The sequence below is a fragment of the Macrobrachium nipponense genome, chromosome 12 (genome assembly GCF_015104395.2).
Source record: "Macrobrachium nipponense isolate FS-2020 chromosome 12, ASM1510439v2, whole genome shotgun sequence".
NCBI classification, from domain to species: domain Eukaryota; kingdom Metazoa; phylum Arthropoda; class Malacostraca; order Decapoda; family Palaemonidae; genus Macrobrachium; species Macrobrachium nipponense.
This window is the reverse complement of record NC_087205.1, coordinates 68,072,613-68,092,971: the sequence shown is the minus strand read 5'-3', so window position 1 is coordinate 68,092,971 and position 20,359 is coordinate 68,072,613. Positions and strand designations below refer to the sequence as shown.

The 20,359-nt window shown below is 43.1% G+C and overlaps 1 protein-coding gene across 1 annotated transcript in view; it reads right to left on the bottom strand.

Moving 5' to 3' along the window:
* Positions 1-20,359, bottom strand: part of LOC135224576 (ring canal kelch homolog) — a gene marked incomplete in the record, with an annotated part of 536,926 nt that overhangs the window by 181,777 nt on the left and 334,790 nt on the right. Inside the window, 1 exon segment of the mRNA XM_064263711.1 lies at positions 3,110-3,219. Within this exon segment, the coding sequence (XP_064119781.1) occupies positions 3,110-3,219 (110 nt within the window).

The window sequence follows — 20,359 nt, the reverse complement described above, 5'->3', positions numbered from 1 at the left end:
CCATTTTAAATTAGCCGTTACATAAAGTTTTATATATGAAAATGTGCGTAATTTCATGTAGAATACAACAAAAAACAATTGAAGGTTGTAGCTTTTCTCATTTTTGAAATATTTGCATATAAATCACGATAAATAGAAAAAAAACTACGTTCGGTCAACTTTGACTCTACCGAAATGGTCGAAAAACGCAATTGTAAACTAAAACTCTTACAGTCTAGTAATATTCAGTCATTTATCTTCATCTTGAAACAAATTCAAAGTCTCTAGCAAAATATTTAGATTTATGGTGAATTAAAAAAAAAAATCTTTCCTTCCCTCTGCACGCGGATTCTCCGCCACAAATCTCTGAAATGCGTACGTCCCATTCTCGGAATATTTGCTCTGTTTCATATTAGGCATTTCATAGTTTTATAAATGAAAATGTGCGCAATTGCATGTAGAATAAAACGAAAAATATTTGAAGCTTGTAGCTTTTCTTATTTCCGAAATAATTGCATATTAAAAATATATATATAAAAAAATTCGACATTCGGTCAACTTTAACTCGTCAGATATGGTCGAAAACTGCCATTGTAAGCTAATACTCTTACAGTATAGTAATATTCAATCATTTGACTTCATTTTGAAAGAAATTGGAAGTCTCTAGGACAATATTTAGATTTATGGTGAATTTTTGAAAAAAATATTTGTTTACGTCCGCGTTACGAATTCATGCATTATTTTGTGATAATATTTTCTCTGTGTTGCTTTTATCGTTTTACAAAGTGTTATATACCAAAATGATCGCAATTTAGTGTACATTACAACGAAAAAAAAGTAACTTGTTACCTTTAACCGTTTTGCGCACAGCGCGATTTGAATACAATTATATATGAAATTTGGTTTTTGCGCTATCATATATCGCATTATTTATATATGATAATGATAATTTTTTTCATTTCTGATGGTTGCATACTAAATGTCAACCAATGACAAAAAAAGGAGCCAAAAATGAACTCTTAATCTTGAAAACTAAGCACGCTGTGATTTTTTGAAAAAAATATTTTTTCCGCTTCCGCGCTCACTCTGAAACACCTCGGGCACACGGGAGACAATTTTTTTTACCGCTTCGGCGTAAGAGGGTTAACATGTCCACGAATGGTCACGGGCATGGCAGACGTACGAATGTGAGGTGGAGAGGAATCCCGAACACTTGGGATCAAAGGGGAATCCCCTAAAGTTGAACTCCTGGCAGCACCATGGAGAGGGGCAGGCAAACACTCCTGCTACTCCAACTCCGCGCTTACCACCTTCGACCTCTTGATAGGTGCCTCGAGATCCTTACGGCGACGAATAGGCCCTGGAGAAGTAGGAGCACATGCATCATGTGCACTGACAGGGGAGGTTGCAACACGCTTCCGATGTGCACGGACAGAGGAGATTGCAACACGCTCACGATTCGATGCAGAGGAAAAAAGCAGCCACTGCAGATTGCACAAGGGAAGATACACTAACACTCTCCGAAACATCAACACTCTTAAGAACACGGCCGCGTTGCTCCTCCCTCGTAGGCGAAGAAAGAGCAAAGTCCTTAGCCTTCCAATGCTTGATACGCCAACGTGGCGCAGAGGGGGAATAAGGACAGGAAGACAGCACTGGTTCCTTACGCGATCTCTTCGCAGGAAGCGGGAACAATGCAACACGTTTCCTTCCAGTCCTCCCAGCCGATATGGCAGCCAACTTATCATCCAAAACAGTCCGACCTCGTAAGCACCGCCTGGCATAAAGCCTCAGACAGATCGGCAAGAGAAGGCTCCGATGACATGGAAGGGAGATGCAGCGAACTGGGCGGCAGAGATAACGTCACGGCTGAGAGAGGCAGTGCAGAGGAGACGACTGGGAGTGACGTCACAAGTGGTGGTGATGTCACGGCTTCCCCTCAGTCCGACAGACGCCCCTGGCAGAGGAATACAAAACCACTGATCCCGTGACGTCATTAACGGGCCTGATGCCACAGCTTCCCTCCGACTTGAAGAAGCGGCAGTCACTGGCGGAGCAATACAAGATGGCTGACTTCGGCTATCCAAGAAGACGAGGCCAGGAGGAGGGGGGAGGGTCTGGCCAGCCTGAGGAGGGGGGTAGTGAGCCTCCACAAAGTGCGCTGGCAACCCCTCCAAGGATGGGAATCCCCTAGCTCGAGCATCTTCCAAATCACCGTCATCTTGGACGCCTCCAACTCTGGATTAAAAGAGAATGATGAAAAAGCCTCCCCCTTCCAGGGAATCAAATTCACTCCCGAAAAGGAATGGGCAACATTACAAAATTCAGCCTGAGGGCCTCCTGATACTTCCAACAACAAATCAAGGGAAGAAAAGGAAGGAGACAGACAAAACACTACTATGGGGTGTGAGCACTGCAGGAGACGAAGCATCGGGAAGAAGTGTAAAACCTTCCCATGAAGGAAGAGTAGAAACTCTCAGATGCTCTCTCTTGCTATAAAACGACTTCCACTGCTCTTTAGGCCATGCATGACATTCCGTGTATGGATTAGTTATAATACAAACATTAGAGGGGCACCTGCTACATATGATGTGGGGATCGGTCGCTGCCGAAGCCAAAAAACAAGAACACGGAAAACCTGGAATTCTGGGGCACACACGTTGACGAGGCTGAGAAGGAGCAGAAGCCATAACAGCCACACACACACACACACACTAAACATAAACAAAACGGGCAATGAACCGGGTAGAGGCCGAGAGATGTCAACCACAACTTTTGCCCAGGAAGTTAAGAAAAAGACTGACCTGGTGGCATAGGTGCGTGGTCTTTGACCATTCTTCACCTGATTTACACATGCGTTGCCAGATATCACAACATTCCTTGCTTTCATCTGCATTTTAACCAGATCCAGCTGGGCACTAGAAATTACCCTATTGTTAAGACCGAAGGTTTGTTCGCATATGAACAACCATTGATTTCTATGAAGACAGTTTGAAGAGCTGACCAAATATGGAGTCACACACAGAGAAAAGATTTTAAAATTCCAGAAATTCAGAAATGCATTCACATTTTACAAAAATAACAAACATCACTTCACAATCTAATGAGCAATAATACAGAAATTTCTTACTTTTGGTAAACCAACAGGTTGTCGAGGTTTGGTTCTTGGGGATTTGAACTGTGCTTTCTGTTCTCCTTTCAGAAGGTGGTACTTCATAGCTTCTATCAGGTAGTCTTTGCCTAAAACAGAGGCAAAAAGGCAATCATAAATCTTTTTGTAAACCTCATAAACAACGGGCAAATATTACCAAAAAACCTTTAAACCTCAAAATCTTAGCCTACCAAACAAACATGAAAATTGTGCTAAATTAACCCTCTTACGCCGACTGGACGTATTTTACGTCGACATTTTTTGTCTCCCGTGTGCCGACTGGACGTATTTTACGTCGACTTACAAAAGTTTTTTTTAAAATTCGCGGAAAAATACTTATAGGCCTACCAGCCTAAAACTTTTGAATCACGCGCCTTGGGGGATGCTGGGAGTTCACGGATCAAGGTGTTGTTTTGTTTACAATCGTTACGCAGGCGCGCAAGCGCGAATTTCTTTCTTGCCGCACTAAAAAGTATCTGTGACACATCTCGGAAATTATTTTGTCACTTTGACATAATTTTTGTACCATTGTAAATTAGCCGTTACATGAAGTATTATACGTATATGAAAATGTGCGCATTTTTATGTAGAATACAACAATAAAATACTCATGATTGTAGCCTTTATCAGTTTTGAGATATTTTCATATAAATAACGATAATTGCCAAAATTTCAACCTTCGGTCAACTTTGACTACCGAAATGGTCGAAAAACGCAATTGTAAGCTAAAACTCATATATTTTAGTAATATTCAATCATTTACCTTAATTTTGCAACTAATTAGAAGTCTCTAGCACAATATTCCGATTTATGGTGAATTTATGAAAAAACTTTTTCCTTACGTCCGCGCGGTAACTCTTTTCCAAAAAAAATCATGCATGCGATTGTGGTAATGTTTGCACCATTTTAAAATTAGCCGTTATATAAAGTTTTATATATGGAAATGTGCGCAATTTCATGCACAATACAACTAAAAACAACCCATGGTTGTAGCTTTTATCAGTTTTGAGATATTTTCATATAAATAACGATAATTGCCAAAATTTCAACCTTTGGTCAACTTTGACTCTACCGAAATGGTCGAAAAACGCAATTGTAAGCAAAAACGCTTATATTCTAGTAATATTCTAGCATTTACCTTCCTTTTACAACAAATTGGAAGTCTCTAGCACAATATTTCGATTTATGGTGAATTTATGAAAAAAATAACATTTTCTTTACGTCCCCGCGGTAACTTCCGAAAAAATCATATGTGCGATTGTGGTAATGTTTGCACCATTTTAAATTAGCCGTTACATAAAGTTTTATATATGAAAATGTGCGCAATTTAATGTAGAATACAACAATAAATAATTGAAGGTTGTAGCTTTTCTCATTTTTGAAATATTTGCATATAAATCACGATAAATAGAAAAAAAACCACGTTCGGCCAACTTTGACTCTACCGAAATGGTTGAAAAACGCAATGGTAAGCTAAAACTCTACAGTCTAGTAATATTCAGTCATTTATCTTCATCTACAGTCTAGTAATATTCAGTCATTTATCTTCATCTTGAAACAAATTCGAAGTCTCTAGCAAAATATTTAGATTTATGGTGAATTTAAAAAAAAATCTTTCCTTCCCTCCGCGAGCGGATTCTCCGCCACAAATCTCCGAAATACGTATGTCCCATTCTCGGAATATTTGCTCCGTTTCATATTAGGCATTTCATAGAGTTTTATACGTATATGAAAATGTGCGCAATTTCATGTAGAATAAAACGAAAAATATTTGAAGGTTGTAACTTTTCTTATTTCCGAAATAATTGCATATAAAAAATATATATATAAAAAAATTCGACATTCGGTCAACTTTAACTCGTCAGATATGGTCGAAAACTGCCATTGTAAGCTAATACTCTTACAGTATAGTAATATTCAATCATTTGTCTTCATTTTGAAAGAAATTGGAAGTCTCTAGGACAATATTTAGATTTATGGTGAATTTTTGAAAAAATATTTGTTTACGTCCGCGCGTTACGAATTCATGCATTATTTTGTGATAATATTTTCTCTGTGTTGCTTTTATTGCTTTACAATGTGTTATATACCAAAACGATAGCAATTTAGTGTACATTACAACGAAAAAAAAGTAACATGTTACCTTTAACCGTTTTGCGCACAGCGCGATTTGAATACAATTATATATGAAATTTCATTTTTGCGCTATCATATATCGCATTATTTATATATGATAATGATAATTATTTTCATTTCTGATGGTTGCATACTAAACTTCAGGCAATGACAAAAAAAGGAGCCAAAAATGAACTCTTAATCATGAAAACTAAGCGCGCTGTGATTTTTTGAAAAAAATAATTTTTCCGCTTCCGCGCTCACTCCGAAACCCCTCCGGCATACGGGAGACAATTTTTTATTTACCGCTCTGGCGTAAGAGGGTTAAGCTGTATAGAATATAACACATTTCTACATTTAAGAAGATGAAAAAAAAATGAAGATTTTGAGATGTAATGGCATTACATATATTGATTAGGTTGTATATACTTGAATATAGTTTATCTTTTTTTATCATATGTATGATTTTCTTATGTATGTTTTACTTTAATTTCAATGGTCATGACTATGAAGAAGGCATTTGTGATAGGATAAGCTAAGTAGTCACTGAAATAATGGATATAAATCATTGGTCAAAATTGTACCCTCCATCTTTCAAACCTTTTGATGTGTAAATTGTGTTCATCAAATGAGCACATACTTGTTAAGATAGACATTCTTCGTTTCTGAAGAGAACTTCCTGTTGCCTGAAGACACTGTGAATTGAACCTTGTTTCTGAGGTGATTGTTTATATGTATTGTAGTATTTTCTTTAAAAAAGATACAGTGGACCCCCCGTATTCGCGTTCTCCGGATTCGCGGACTCACTGATTCGCGGATTTTTCTTTGGAACCTATCTAGAAATTATTCACGGAAGGACTCACCCATTCGCGGGTTTCTCTGTGGAACATATACATAATTATTCGCGGTCATCCCCGGCTATTCGCGGATGCGAATTTTTATGTGTTTACTATTCGTTCAAGGACATCTCATAATGAAATGGTTATTCTGTTTATTAGACATTCCTTATAAATCTTGATGTAATGAGTTGAATAAAAATATCGTAGGTATAAATTGGTGAGCAACATAATATGAAATAAAGCATAACAGAGTGAGTTTGGCAACTGAGAAAATAAACAATCTTATACGTACAGCCATATCTCTCTCTCTCTCTCTCTCTCTCTCTCTCTCTCTCTCTCACGCACAAAATGATAGATAGGAAACAATAACAGAATATGTATTGCTTGAATACGATATGGCAACAAAGTTTTGGTCTGACTGAAGTGTAGAGTTACTTTGACACTGACTTACATGTCATTCCTGGTCATCTCACAGCCACGGATAGACATCAACTTCACAGCCGAGAAAGGCAATTGTATACAAAATAAATATTTTCCAGATGAAAAAGCAATTGGAGGGCAATGTTATCCCATAAAAAAAAACTCTCGCTTGGATAACTGTAAGATGTAGAAAAGAGAGAGAGATCAAGGGCAGGGCGGATGTAGGAAGGAGATTTAAGCAGTACCTGGAAATGAAAAACAACCCCTATACTAATCTTATAATTATAGCCTTAGTGTTTGTCTCAAAGACATTCAAAGGTGTGTCACACACGTGACAGTTGTTTTTGTAAAATTGGCGTCAGGGCAGATTTTTAAGCACCACTGTGTTAATATATTATTAATAATTTGTTCATTACCTTCGATAACACGCCAAATTTCACGTTAGATAATCATAAAAATCTCTAGGATTGCGCGACCGCGCAAATTGGAAAACAATGGTGCTAGATTAAATCTGAAAACTCCAGATCTAGCGTGAAATGCTGTAGTTTAGCAACACTGCATTGAACTTACATACAAATACGTATTGGGTCAATTGGGTACGCATTGTGCAGGCAGTACATTTTATGAAATTTTTTAAGATGATTTCTAATTAGGATATGTATGTACGTACGTACATAAATTGTTTTAGGATGATAATAAAAGTATGCAGACCATATCTAAAGTATGTAACACAATGATTATATACATATTTGTAGCAGGGTACGTATTTTTCTGTCTGCGGCACGCAGTACGTACATGTACGTGTATTTTTCATACGTACATAATGAGTATATTTTCGTGACAAAATAAATTTTTATGATGAAAAAAGCTTTATTAATTTTCAAATATTACAGTTCTGTAATACTTTCATGTAAACACAGCAAAATGTCGGTAACAAAGTCGGTCTTTTCTTAAAAGATGCTCTACCCAAGCCAACTTTCCGCAGATAAACAAATCTTATGATGCCGTGACGCCTTCTTAGAGCAGTACCCAAACGAAATGATATTTAAAACGCTATTGGCTGTTGTCTGCACAGCAGCCAATCCAGGAGCAGCATTCATTTTCCTTGTCGCTCATTGGTTGTACACTTGGTGTTGATTGGTTGAACCCTGGCCCCATTTCGCGGAGATGGAATTGTGGGTATCGCGCATCTAGTACCCAGCAGCCTCATTGCGCAGAAACTTACGGGTATACGCGAACGTTAAAGCAAAGCTCTTGTGCGTATCAGCAAATATCTGTGTGCATCGTACCGAAAATGGCCCCTAAAAAGCGCCCTGCTCCTTCTAAGGCTTCTGGCCAAGAAGTTAAAAGAAAGAAGACCGTAATGAAGCTTGACGAGAAGGTGAAACTTCTCGATATGTTGAAGGAGGGAAAAAGTTACGCTGCAGTCGGCCGCCATTTCAAAGTGAATGAGAGCACAGTTAGATATATAAAGAAAAAAGAAAATGAAATAAGAAAAAGTGTTAGTATGACATTCTATGGCACCGCAAAGGCTGTGTCCACAGTGAGAGACAAAACCATTGTGAAAATGGAATCTGCACTCGCGTTCTGGATAAAGGACTGCAGGAAGAAGAACGTGCCCCTTGACTCCAACATCATACGCCAAAAAGCACGACAGATCTACCAGCAGCTATCAACTCCTACTGCTTCACAAGGTGTGAGGAAGAGGAAGCCGAAGCCAAAGATGTGGAGGCACTGGAAGGCGATGAAGAAGGGACGTTGGAATTCTTGGGCTTTGGAGAACCAGCTCCTGAAGAGAAGACGAAGAAGAAGAACCACAACCGGGACCGTCCTCAGCTCCCCAAGGATTTCAGGCTAGCAAAGGATGGTTCCACCGGTTCCAGAAAAGGTTCCATCTAAAGTCTGTTTCCCTACATGGGGAAGCTGCATCTGCAGACAAAGAGGCAGCCGCAAAATATCCACAGGCCTTCATGAAAATAATCCAGGAGAAAGGATATCGCCCAGAACAGGTGTTCAATATGGACAAAACTGGCCTGTTCTGGAAGAAAATGCCGTCCCGGACGTACCTTATGAAGGATGAAGCTAAAGCCTCCGGATTCAAGGCACAAAAGGACAGGGTGACCCTCCTGATGTGCGGGAATGCGGATGGTTTCATGCTGAAACCAGGCCTCATTTACAAGGCTGCAAATCCCAGGGCACTCAAGAACAAGAACAAGGCGTTACTGCCCGTCTTCTGGATGCATAATCCCAAGGCCTGGATCACCAAAGTCCTGACGGAGTAGTACTGGTTTCACCAGAGTTTCATTCCTCAAGTTAGGCAATACCTGGCCGATTTGGACATCAACTTCAAGGTCTTGCTGATAATGGACAACGCTGGTGGCCACCCTCTCGATCTTTATTCCAAAGGAGTCCAGCTTGAGTTCCTTCCTCCCAACACCACCTCTCTCCTCCAGCCTATGGATCAGGGCGTCATCCGTGCCTTCAAGGCACTCTACACCGGGAACTCCCTCCAGCACCTTGTTGATGCAATGGACCGTGACAGTGAATTTACGCTGAAAGATTATTGGCGTAAATTCACGATTGCCACGTGTCTGTCTGTCATTGACCGGTCGTGAAGGACATGAAGAAGGAGACACTGAATGCCTGCTGGAGTAAGTTGTGGCCAGACTGTGTCCATAATTATACAGGCTTTTCTCCCCAGGAAATCCAGCATTCAGCCATTAATAAGGCAGTCCAGTTGGCAAAAATTCTTGGTGGTGAGGGCTTTGACGATATCACCGAGGAAGAAGTCGGCACCTCATTGATGCCCACTCTGACCCCCTTACCGACCAGGACTTGGAAGAGCTGACGAAGTCCGCCAGCGAGGAAGAAGACACTCCAGGTTCAGGAGAGGATCAGGAGGAGGAGGAGGAGGGCCTGACTTTGGAACGCCTGTCCCAAGTTAAAAAAATGGTAAACGACCTCCAGGAGTTTGTCGCAAACATGGGATCCTTACATGGAGCGCTCCTTGAAGTTTTCTAATATTCTAGACACAGCACTGGAGCCCTATAATCAAGCTCTCACCACCATGAAGAAGCAACGGCAGCAGTTGCCAATCACAATGTTCATCACACGAACGAAGAAAGACCCTCCAAAGCCTCCCAAATCGCCTGAAGTAGTGCCTCTTGAATCGCCTGAAGAAGTGCCTCCCAAATCGCCTGAGTCACCGCCTCCCGAAGCGCCTCCTGAAGGTGAAGAGGCGCCCTCAGAGGATATGTAACTCCTCTGCTTAGCTGTGCAGTCATATCTTCATCGTCATTCATCGGACTGCACGGCTAATTCATCATCATCATCTTTAATCAACATTCATCACTGGTGAGTACCCGGTTTACATATGTTGTACTAGCGTAAAACAATTGTTTAATGTTCATACAAATTTTGTTCTTTCTCTCTATCGCTTCTGATTTCACATACATTTGTTTCCCTTGTAAAAAGAAAATGGATGTCTCAAATAGTAACAGTATGAAAGAAAACGTGCATGACTGAATACTTATGGGGGGACTGAATTATTTTCACATACGTAACTAAGTCATGCAGTACGTACATAATACGTATGTACGTATTTATGTATAACCATAAAATGTAAGATTTACTTTAAAACAGTATTAATAATATTTCAAAGATTAATATGAACCATAATAGGATGTTTTATGTATATTTGATGAAGGATGGTCCTTTTAGCTACTTTGGTGTTTGCATGTTAAGGATAGCTAAGTTTTATGAGTATTTTTGGAGGGGGTTCCAAACATTCGCGGATTCTAACTATTCGCGGGGGGGTCTGGTACGCATCCCCCGCGAATACGGGGGGACCACTGTACCTATTTCTGGGCTCAGCCCGTGTCGCTACGTGAAATGTCCCTTTGGCACACATTTCTAAGGTAAATTATTGCTAACATACCAGAGAAAAAAGCTAAAATGGAAATGCCAGAATATTCTGGCTCGCTCACCTTATTTAAAGGTGTCGGTATGGTTTCTGGGGCAAGTGAAACCACTACCAGAGGTCCCTTGCCATTTAGATTCATCCTCCTTCAAAATCCCTCTACCAGAGAGGAGCTGACCTAAGGCCCACTCCCCGCTACCGTTACTGCTAGCACCTCTGACGTCATCCTTTTCGCTAGCATGATACAGACTGCACGCGTTTTTTCTTGCTCTGTGTTGTGCTCGCTCTGGATTTATTTCCTTTCATCATGCAACGTCAAGACTCATCTGCATCCAAGTTCAGTACTGCTAGTAATGTTTCATGTCAATTATAGCCGGGCAAGGGCACGTTTAACCATTTTATTTCGGTTATTAAAGACGGCGTCCCGGACGGCTTTGTTCCCGAGCGGCTCGCTCCCACGTGTTTCATTGTTTTGTGCTACTCTTGGTCTTCTATACCGTTTGTGTTCGAATGATTTAGCAGTACATTTTTATTCCTATGGTTATGCATCATTGACGTATTATCGTGATTATTTGTGCATTTTTAACACGAGGGTTGTTTAAGAGTTTGCTCTAAGCTCGTAGCCTACATCGCTTCCTTCAGCTCAGAGTTCATGCATGCATGTTCTTTTAGTGGTCAGGTCTCTATGATAGGCTCCCTAAAGGACTTAGGTTCTTTCTTTTTGGTCCTGAGCTACCCTGGTCACCGCCCTACGTTTCTACGTATCAGCATAGGCCAGCTGCTTTGAGTCGCTAAGGTCGCCCTCCCTTCTCGGTTGGTCCGACCCAGCTTCTCCAGGACTCTTCTTTCTCTTCTCCATCATTTTTCTTCCTTCTCCCCCGTGTTTTGTTAGGATGTTATTGATATTCATGCTTTTCGAGACGGTTCGGGCTGGCCTAGGCCACCTCTGATCGCATGGTCTTTCTCACAGCGTGGCTCACCCCACGACCGAGAAGAGTCCAGACGACCGCTATGAGCCACCCAGCGTCGGTCCTCCACGCTTACTTCCCCCTCCAGGGGGAGGGAGATACGCTCGTTCACGTTGTCCCTGGCAACCGATCCGAGCTCCCTCCCTTCTTCCCCCCACCTCGCGGGGGATACGGAAGTTAGCTGGAGGACACTCGGCGCTGGCTCGGCTCACACCGCTCTCCCTATAGAGTACCGGGGGGGACCCCTGCCTGGCCGAGCCTCGGTTGGCCACCAGGCTCGGTTACACTCGGCTCTCCTCGGTTCTCAGGCCGAGCTCCCCTACTCCGAGTCATCACCTTTCCCCGCTCCGGCGGATCAGGGCTCCGGCATTGCCAGGCCCCAGGGCCAGTGACTGTGGGAGAGCTCCGGCATCTTTTTATACCTCATGCATGTTTACATTTATTCTTAACATCCATTATTTTAGTCTAAGTTGGCGGAGACCCCGCTCCCCATCCGGGTTTCACCACCTACTTATTCTAATTTTTAGTTTTTACGGCGGGGTTATCCACCCCGCCACCAATTATTGGTCCCTTCCTGCTCCTCACCCGCCATCCTAGTACTCCTCGCTCAGGCGTATAGGTTAGGTACTACTCCTGTCTCGGTGATATGTTGTCCTTCGGCAACGCCGGAGACACACTGATTCAAGTTTTACCAACCCTATCGGACACTCAACACGTTACATGGCAGAAGAGCAGGTAGAGACTAAGCCTTAAAATTATCTATTAACTCCGGTGCATTCCGGTGTTATGATATATCACATCATGGACTTAGTCCAGAAAGTTAGTGTTGATACTCATGTATCATTTCACTTACAGGTCACCCACTGTATGGAGTAAGGGCTGCAACGCTGTACTCCAAGACCCCTGTGGGCACGAGGTTTGCCGGACCCACGCTACCTGTGCGATCCGGTACGGTGATTCGTCGGTTTGGCACCACGAGAGCTGCACTATCTGCTACAAGCTAGTGGATCAGGTCTCCTCCGGAATAAGTAGGCCTCCGGATACTAAACCTTGTCATATTTAATTCATTGACCAATATAATTCGTGATATATCAATTAGCATATATATTTTAAGTTAATCTTAAGTAGCCTTAAGTATTAATACTAACCCTCTCTTTCAGGGTGCCCAAGCGGTTAGGGACGCCGCTCAGACCACTTTGAAGGCCTGGGTTGGTGGCTTTGGACGAAATGTCTCCAAGGGGCAACCGTACATTTTGTCCAAGGAGATGGCCACCCTCATCTTCCCCGGTGGAAAGCCAGCCTCCTATGTGGACCCGGAAGCGGCGGCTCCTCTGATCGCCACCATTCAGGAACAGGTCGCTCTGGCTTCGGAGGAACCTGCGAACCAGGAGGTCCTGCAAGAAGTTGCAGCGCTCGATCTTAACCTCGAGCCCATGACGGTAGACGCCGCAGGTAGGGATATAAGTGAGGCAGGTTTAGTAGGGGCTCAAGCTCTCCCCTTGAGCCCATCTAGAGCTTCTTCCCCTACTACTTCTACTTCTTTTCAGGGATTCACCGGGGATGGGCAGTCAGTCAGACCGAAGTCCGCCCAGGTGATCCCTAAAGTCAAAGGCAAGTGTGACTATAAATCGCTTCAAAAGACTGTCTAAGAAGTCAGGTTCTAGTGGCACTCAGAAATCTTCGGCTCACCATCCCAGAGTGGAGAAGGCTAGAATGACTTCGTACTTGAAGGGTTACAAGTCCAAGTCTTCTAGGGACAAGGCTCAGCTCTTCTCCGACCCTGAGCCTTCAACCTCTACAGGAGCCCATCCTAGGACCCCCAAAGAAAAGGTGGAACCTTCACCTTTCGACCCAGACACCTTCACTGCAAATATTTCGGCCGATATTATGCAGCAAATGGGTAGTCTGGTCGGGAACTTGGTCCAAAACAAGTTCCAAGAGATGTTCTCTCAAATCTCGTCTTCTTTGGAGGAGTCAGGCCAGTCAATCCGAGCCATTTCGGAGAGACTGGTCACTCAGGAGAACCTCATCGCAGGTCTCCGAGAGAATCCCGCGACAGGTCTTTCACAGCCCGGCATGGTAGTCCAAACCATGCCGGACTCAAGTACTCTCCCTACCTTCACGGCAAGCAATCCCAGGAGGATTTCTTCCCACGCTCCCTTCAAGGACGGGATGCTGACGTTGGAGGGCTGTGGAACTCAAAGGCTTGAGGACTTCGAGTTCCATCCGGCAGGTCTGCAACCCCCCTTCATCGGCTATGCCCGCCTTACAGAAGCGGCGATGAGGAGAGAGGACAAGATCCCAAAGGAGACGGTCATCCTCTCCCGGGATCAAGCCCAACGTGAATGGCTTAGGAGTCTGGAGGAATGGGAATGCATTAACACCAGGGTCCAAGCCTTTAAAAGTGCCTTCACGATTTTCACAGTGGACGCAGAAACGCCCATCCCGTTCACTCCGAAGGTAGCTGAGCTCACTATTCAGGCTGCAATGAAAGATGAGCCAATGTCGCAGCTCCGGGAGCAGAACCTACATCCCTCCTGCTCCCCGGAACAGAAGGTCTATGGTTGGATCTCCCGGCCACCTTTTCGGTCGGGAAGCTCAAACCGGACTGTGCCATCTCGCAGTTTAGCGAGAGACTACCCAGGCTTCTGGACAGCCTCATCCAGGCTGAATTTGACACCCGAATGAGATTGTCCAGGTCCCTCAATACGTTGGTTATGACAAAGGTATTGGCTCTGATCTACGGAGAAGAGCCGCTATTTAAAATCATAGCAAAGTCACAATTGTATACAATGCAATGTGACTTATATGATTTCGTCATAGCGAGACGGAATTGTCGGAAACATGTCCTGGCGGAGGCCACCATCCGACACGAGCCCAATAAGCTCTTGGCTGCTTCCATCTGGGGTGCTGATCTCTTCCCAGAGTCGGTAGTGAACTCAGTTCACTCAGTCTGAAAGTTCGCTGGGGATTGACCAGCAAGAGCAAGTCGGAGTCGGCCGCATCAACTAAGAAATCCAAGAAGCCTAGGAAATTCCAGCCTTTCCAGGCTCCTCAGCAACAGGCAGTGATGCAGGCGGTTCCGTTATCACAAGTACCGCAACCTTCCACCTCCAAGGCACAGCCACAACAACAGTTTCTGTTAGTGGCGCAACCACAACACGCGCAGGCTTCAACCTCCTACGCTGTCTCCCCGGCTTTCAACCCAGTGTTTGAAAGCCAGTCCTTTCAGCCATTTAACAGGTTTGGCAGGGGTAGCAGAGCTAGAGGTGCCTTCCGCCAGAGAGGCGGCGGAAGAGCATCCAGCCGGGGTAAGCACTTACAAGGAGGGCCCGGGACACGCCCTTCCCCGAGCCAGTGAGAATCCTCAGGTAGGAGGGAGACTGTTCTTCTTTTGCCACAGATGGAGGTTCAGCAAATGGGCACAGAGCATTGTGTCGAAAGGTCTAGGCTGGAGCTGGATCAAAGGTCCTCCTCCATCCAAAACCTTCCATCAACAACCAACAGAGGAATTGATAGAGTACGCTCAAGAACTCCTTCAGAAAGGAGTAGTATCAAGAGTCAAGCACTTAAAGTTTCAAGGTCGCTTGTTCAGCATGCCAAAGAAAGGCTCAAACAAACGAAGAATAATTCTAGACTTGTCCCGTCTAAACTTATTCATTCGTTGCGACAAGTTCAGAATGCTGACCATCTTGCAGGTGCGGACCTTACTACCCCGTGGGGCCATCACCACCTCTATCGATCTTACAGACGCATACTATCATGTTCCAGTAGCAAGACACTTCCGCCCGTTCCTAGGCTTCAGGCTAGGGAACCAGGCATTCTCCTTCAAGGTAATGCCTTTCGGGCTCAACGTAGCCCCCAGAATATTTACAAAACTGGCGGAGACAGTCGTTCAAGAACTCAGGTCTCAAGGAATAATGCTAGTTGCTTATCTGGACGATTGGCTCGTTTGGGCCACAAGCATCGAGGAATGCCACAAAGCAACAGTCAAAGTAAACCAGTTTCTGGAACACCTAGGGTTCCAGATAAACAAGACCAAGTCCCGGCTGACACCGGAGTCTCGCTTTCAGTGGTTAGGCATTCAATGGGACTTGAACTCCCACACTCTATCAATTCCATCGTTGAAGAAGAGAGAAATAGCCAAGGCAACCAGACAATTTCTCAAGTGCAAACAAATGTCTCGGAGGAACCAGGAAAGGATCCTAGGCTCTCTCCAATTTGCTTCGATAACAGACGTTCTGTTAAAAGCAAAACTGAAAGATATGAACCGCGTCTGGTGCTCAAGGGCAAACAGCAGATCCCGAGACAAACTATCCACTGTCCCGGCGATCTTACGCAAACGCCTCCGTCCCTGGACGGAGGTCAAGAATTTGTCAAAGTCAATTCCTCTTCAGTTCCCTCCGCCGGCACTAGTTATCCACACAGATGTGTCACTAAGCGGCTGGGGAGGGTACTCTCAGTACAAGAAGATACAAGGAACCTGGTCCCTTCCATTCCGCCAGCTCCATATCAATGTCCTGGAAGCTATGGCAGTGTTCCTCGCCCTGAAAAAGCTTCATCCAGCCAAGAAATCTCACATCAAACTAGTGCTGGACAGTGCAGTGTTAGTACACTGCATCAACAGGGGAGGCTCCAAGTCAAGCCATGTGAACCATGTCATGATAGCCATATTTTCATTGGCAGCCAAGAACAAATGGCACCTATCCGCCACCCACCTAGCGGGAGTAAGGAACGTAATAGCAGATGCGCTATCTCGTTCAGTCCCACTGGAGTCAAAATGGTCCCTGGACAGGCAGTCATTCAACTGGATCTGTCAACAAGTCCCAGGGCTTCAGGTGGATCTCTTCGCCACGGAGTCGAACCACAAACTCCCTTGTTACGTGGCTCCCAACCTGGACCCTCTGGCTTATGCCACGGACGCCATGGCTATAGACTGGAATCAATGGAAGAAGATTTACATCTTTCCTCCAGTGAATCTTCTCTTGAAGGTTTTGAACAAACTCAGGACGTTCAAGGGACACATTGCTCTAATAGCCCCCAATTGGCCCAAGAGCAATTGGTTCCCACTACTACTGGAATTGGGACTCCGACCTCAACGGATTCCCAATCCCAAGCTATCACAACTAGTACAAATGAAGACTGTGTACGCTTCCTCAGGGATTCAGAAAACCCTAACTTTATGGATTTCATGAAGTTTGCGGCAAAAAGGGATGCCAACATCGACCCTCAAAAATATCCCATTCTTAGAATCGGATAAACGGGAGTCAACCCTACGTCAGTATGACTCAGCAGTTAAAAAACTAGCTATTTTCCTGAGGAATTCTGAAACCCAAACCATGGCAACCAATCTGGCCATATCCTTCTTTAGGACACTGTTTGAAAAAGGTTTAGCAGCCAAGTACTATTACTACTACCAAATCTGCACTCAAGAAAATCTTCCAGTTTGGTTTCAAAATAGACCTAACAGACTCTTTATTTTTCATCTATCCCCAGGGCCTGTGCTAGACTCAGGCCATCAGAGAGGCTTAAGTCTGCGTCATGGTTCTAAAATGATGTTCTCAAACTGGCATCAGACACTGATAATGAATCATGTGATTTTTTACCCCTCCTGAGGAAAACATTATTCCTTTTAAGTCTAGCTTCAGGAGCCAGGGTATCTGAACTGTCGGCTCTTTCTAGAGAGACTGGTCATATAGAATTTCTCCCTTCAGGAGAAGTATTACTTTCTCCAGATCGTCAATTTCTAGCTAAAAATGAAGACCCACTAGATAGGTGGGCCCTGTGGAAAATCCTCCCACTTCCACAGGACCCATCCTTATTTACAGTTACTGCCCTAAGAGCATACCTAGATAGGACGGCCCTAAGATCTTCAGGCCCTTTATTTATGAGGGAAAAAGGTGGCACTATTTCCTTAAAAGGAATAAGGCAACAAATATTATATTTCATTAAACAAGCCAACCCAGAGTCCTTCCCTCGTGTACATGACAAGAGGGCAGTAGCTACCTCTGTTAACTACTTTCAGCATATGAATTTTGATGATCTGAAAAAGTATACAGGCTGGAAATCTCCGACAGTATTTAAACGCCATTACCTCAAGTCCTTAGAAGCACTTAAATTTCCAGCAGTGGCAGCGGGAAACACAGTTTCCCCTGACACTGCTTAAGTAGTAGTAAGTAGTTTAAATCTAGATCTCTCCTTTCTACCTGCCTCACTGACATTCTTGCTGTGGCTCTGCCACCATGTAGCCTTTGTCGTACCTTGGATGCCACATGTTGTACATAGTTGTGATGTTTCCTTGTAATTTAATTTTAGGATTAGTCACACTTTAATTTAATATTGTATCTAATTTTAAGGTTAATCATAGTTTACTGTATTTACTCTTAAGTTTCAGTACCCTTGCTACCTAGTTCGTAATTTTATCTTTAGATTATACCAATTAACCTTAATTGCTTTTCATTTTCCTACAATATTCTTTGTACTCCATTGTTCCAAGCTTTTGTGGCCATTTCTCTGGTACTACTTCACGTAGCGACTTGGGCTGAGCCCAGAAAAGGGATTTTGACGAAGGAAAAATCTATTTCTGGGCAAGGGCCCGTGTTGCCCAGTGAAATCCCACCCTTCTCTTGTACCCCCCCTCCTTGGCCCAAGCTTGGGTGTTAACGCCAGGTATGACGTCAGAGGCGCTAGCAGTAACGGTAGCGGGGAGTGGGCCTTAGGTCGGCTCCTCTCTGGTAGAGGAATTTTGAAGGAGGATGAATCTAAATGGCAAGGGACCTCTGGTAGTGGTTTCACTCGCCCCAGAAACCATACCGACACCTTTAAATAAGGTGAGAGAGCCAGAATATTCTGGCATTTCCATTTTAGCTTTTTTCTCTGGTATGTTAGCAATAATATACCTTAGAAATGTGTGCTAAAGGGACATTTCACTGGGCAACACAGGCCCTTACCCAGAAATGGATTTTTCCTTTGTCAAAATCCCTTTGTTGAGACCGTTTTTATTCTTTTATTTGCTGTTTGAAGTCTTAGACATGAGAATGTCTAAGGTTAATACAGATTATACATTGAATTGTTTGTTTTTCTATGTACGTATAAAATCTTTGCTGTGATACAAATAGATTTGTTTCATTTACATAGATTTTTGGCATTATGCCAAGCACTGGAGCAACTAAGGCCATTCAGTGCTGAAACGGAAATTGAGCGTAAAAGGTTTGAAAGGCATAACAGAAGGAAAATCTCACAGTTGCACTATGAAACAATTGTTAGGAGATGGTGGACAGTAAGATGGAAGAAAGAGAATAGGAACGGAGGTAGAGTAAAAGGAATGAGTGTAGTTGCAGCTAGGGGACAAAGGGATGCTGCAAAGACCCTTAAGTAATGCTTACCTTGCACCGAATGAGGTGCACTGACGGCATTATCCCCATATGGGGGTGATATAAATAGTCAGTGTTTTTCTTGTTGTGGTTTTGTCAAATTAGCATTGTGAAAGAGTATAACTATAAAAAAAGAAACCTACTTATATTATCCTTTTTTAGTGTTTACGTTACTTATGTTACGGCAGTTAGGTTTGGGAAGAATTGATTGGGTGGGGATAGGGAAAGTAGAAGATGGAATCATTGTACAAGTTGAATGAGAGTCATGATTTATTGTATATATATGACATTGGGAGAAGGTGGGTTAACTTCTGAAATGAGATAGGAAAGTGATAGGGAGCCAGGGAGTTCAAGTGATGTTGGAGTGGGAAAGGTGCATAGGAGTATATTACTTACGTAAGTGCCAAAGATTGTGAAGTATTACATATTGAGAGCAAGAGAGAGAGAGAGAGACACAACTGATTTATTTAGAGAGTATGGACCTAACAGTGACTGCAAGAACTGGGAGAAATTTTGGAGGGAAGGCTGCTAGATTTTTATGTATGGTATGGTGTTTTTATGTTCCATGGAACAGGTGGTTATTCAGCAACGGGACCAATGGCTTTTCGTGACTTCCGAAATACGTCGAGAGTGAACTTCTATCACCAGAAATACACATCTCTAACCCCTCAGTGGAATGCCCGAGAATCGAACTTGTGGCCACCGAGGTGGCAGGCTAAGACCATACTGATCATGCCACTGAGGCGCTCTGGATTTTTATGTGACAATTATGAGTGTGGGAAAACAGGACAGGTAAAGCAAGTGAAGAAGGGAATTAGATACAAATGGAAAATTGAATGTGAAGATGTCCAAATAAGGACGGAATGAAAATGCTTCAATGTACATTAAACTGACCAGAAAAATATATGGGGATCAGGATATAAATGATAACAACATAACAAAAAAGTTTCTGGCTACAGTTCTGGATCATGTGGCTGACACTGTGAACTTGAGGCATAAGGATAAGATGCGTTAGAAGCCTGAGAGGCTGAAACAAAATGATGTACTGGATTTGATGGAAGATTTAAATTTGAAGATATGATGGATAAAAGAATAACAATATAACAAACGTAGGAAGAATGTAAGACTGACAGACAGGAGTGAGTGAGTGATGTATTGTGATGGAGACTTTCAGTATAATTGAAGATTACGTTTCAGAGAGGATTAAATGACTATGGAGCAAATACGGATTGTAAAAAGTATGAGGAAGAGTAGTGGTAGAACATAAATTATGGATGGAATGTACATGGAAATTGGAAAAATGGAAAAATGAAATGAACATGTCTTGTGGCATGAAAACAGAAAATGCAAGACGAAAAATGCTATAGGTAGGTGTGAAAGGGAAAGTCATTCGAAAAATGAATACACTACTAAATGGGCAGTAAGAGTTTGTTTTGCATGTGGTCAAGTAAGAAACAAGTGAAAAATTTTAAAGGAAGAATGAATAATTAAATCTTTTAAGTGTGGAAGGATACAGCATATGGCAAGAGTAAGTGAATTGGAAAGGATTGTAGGTGACTGTAGAAAATGTAGTCAAACTGATCATTTTCCCCTGA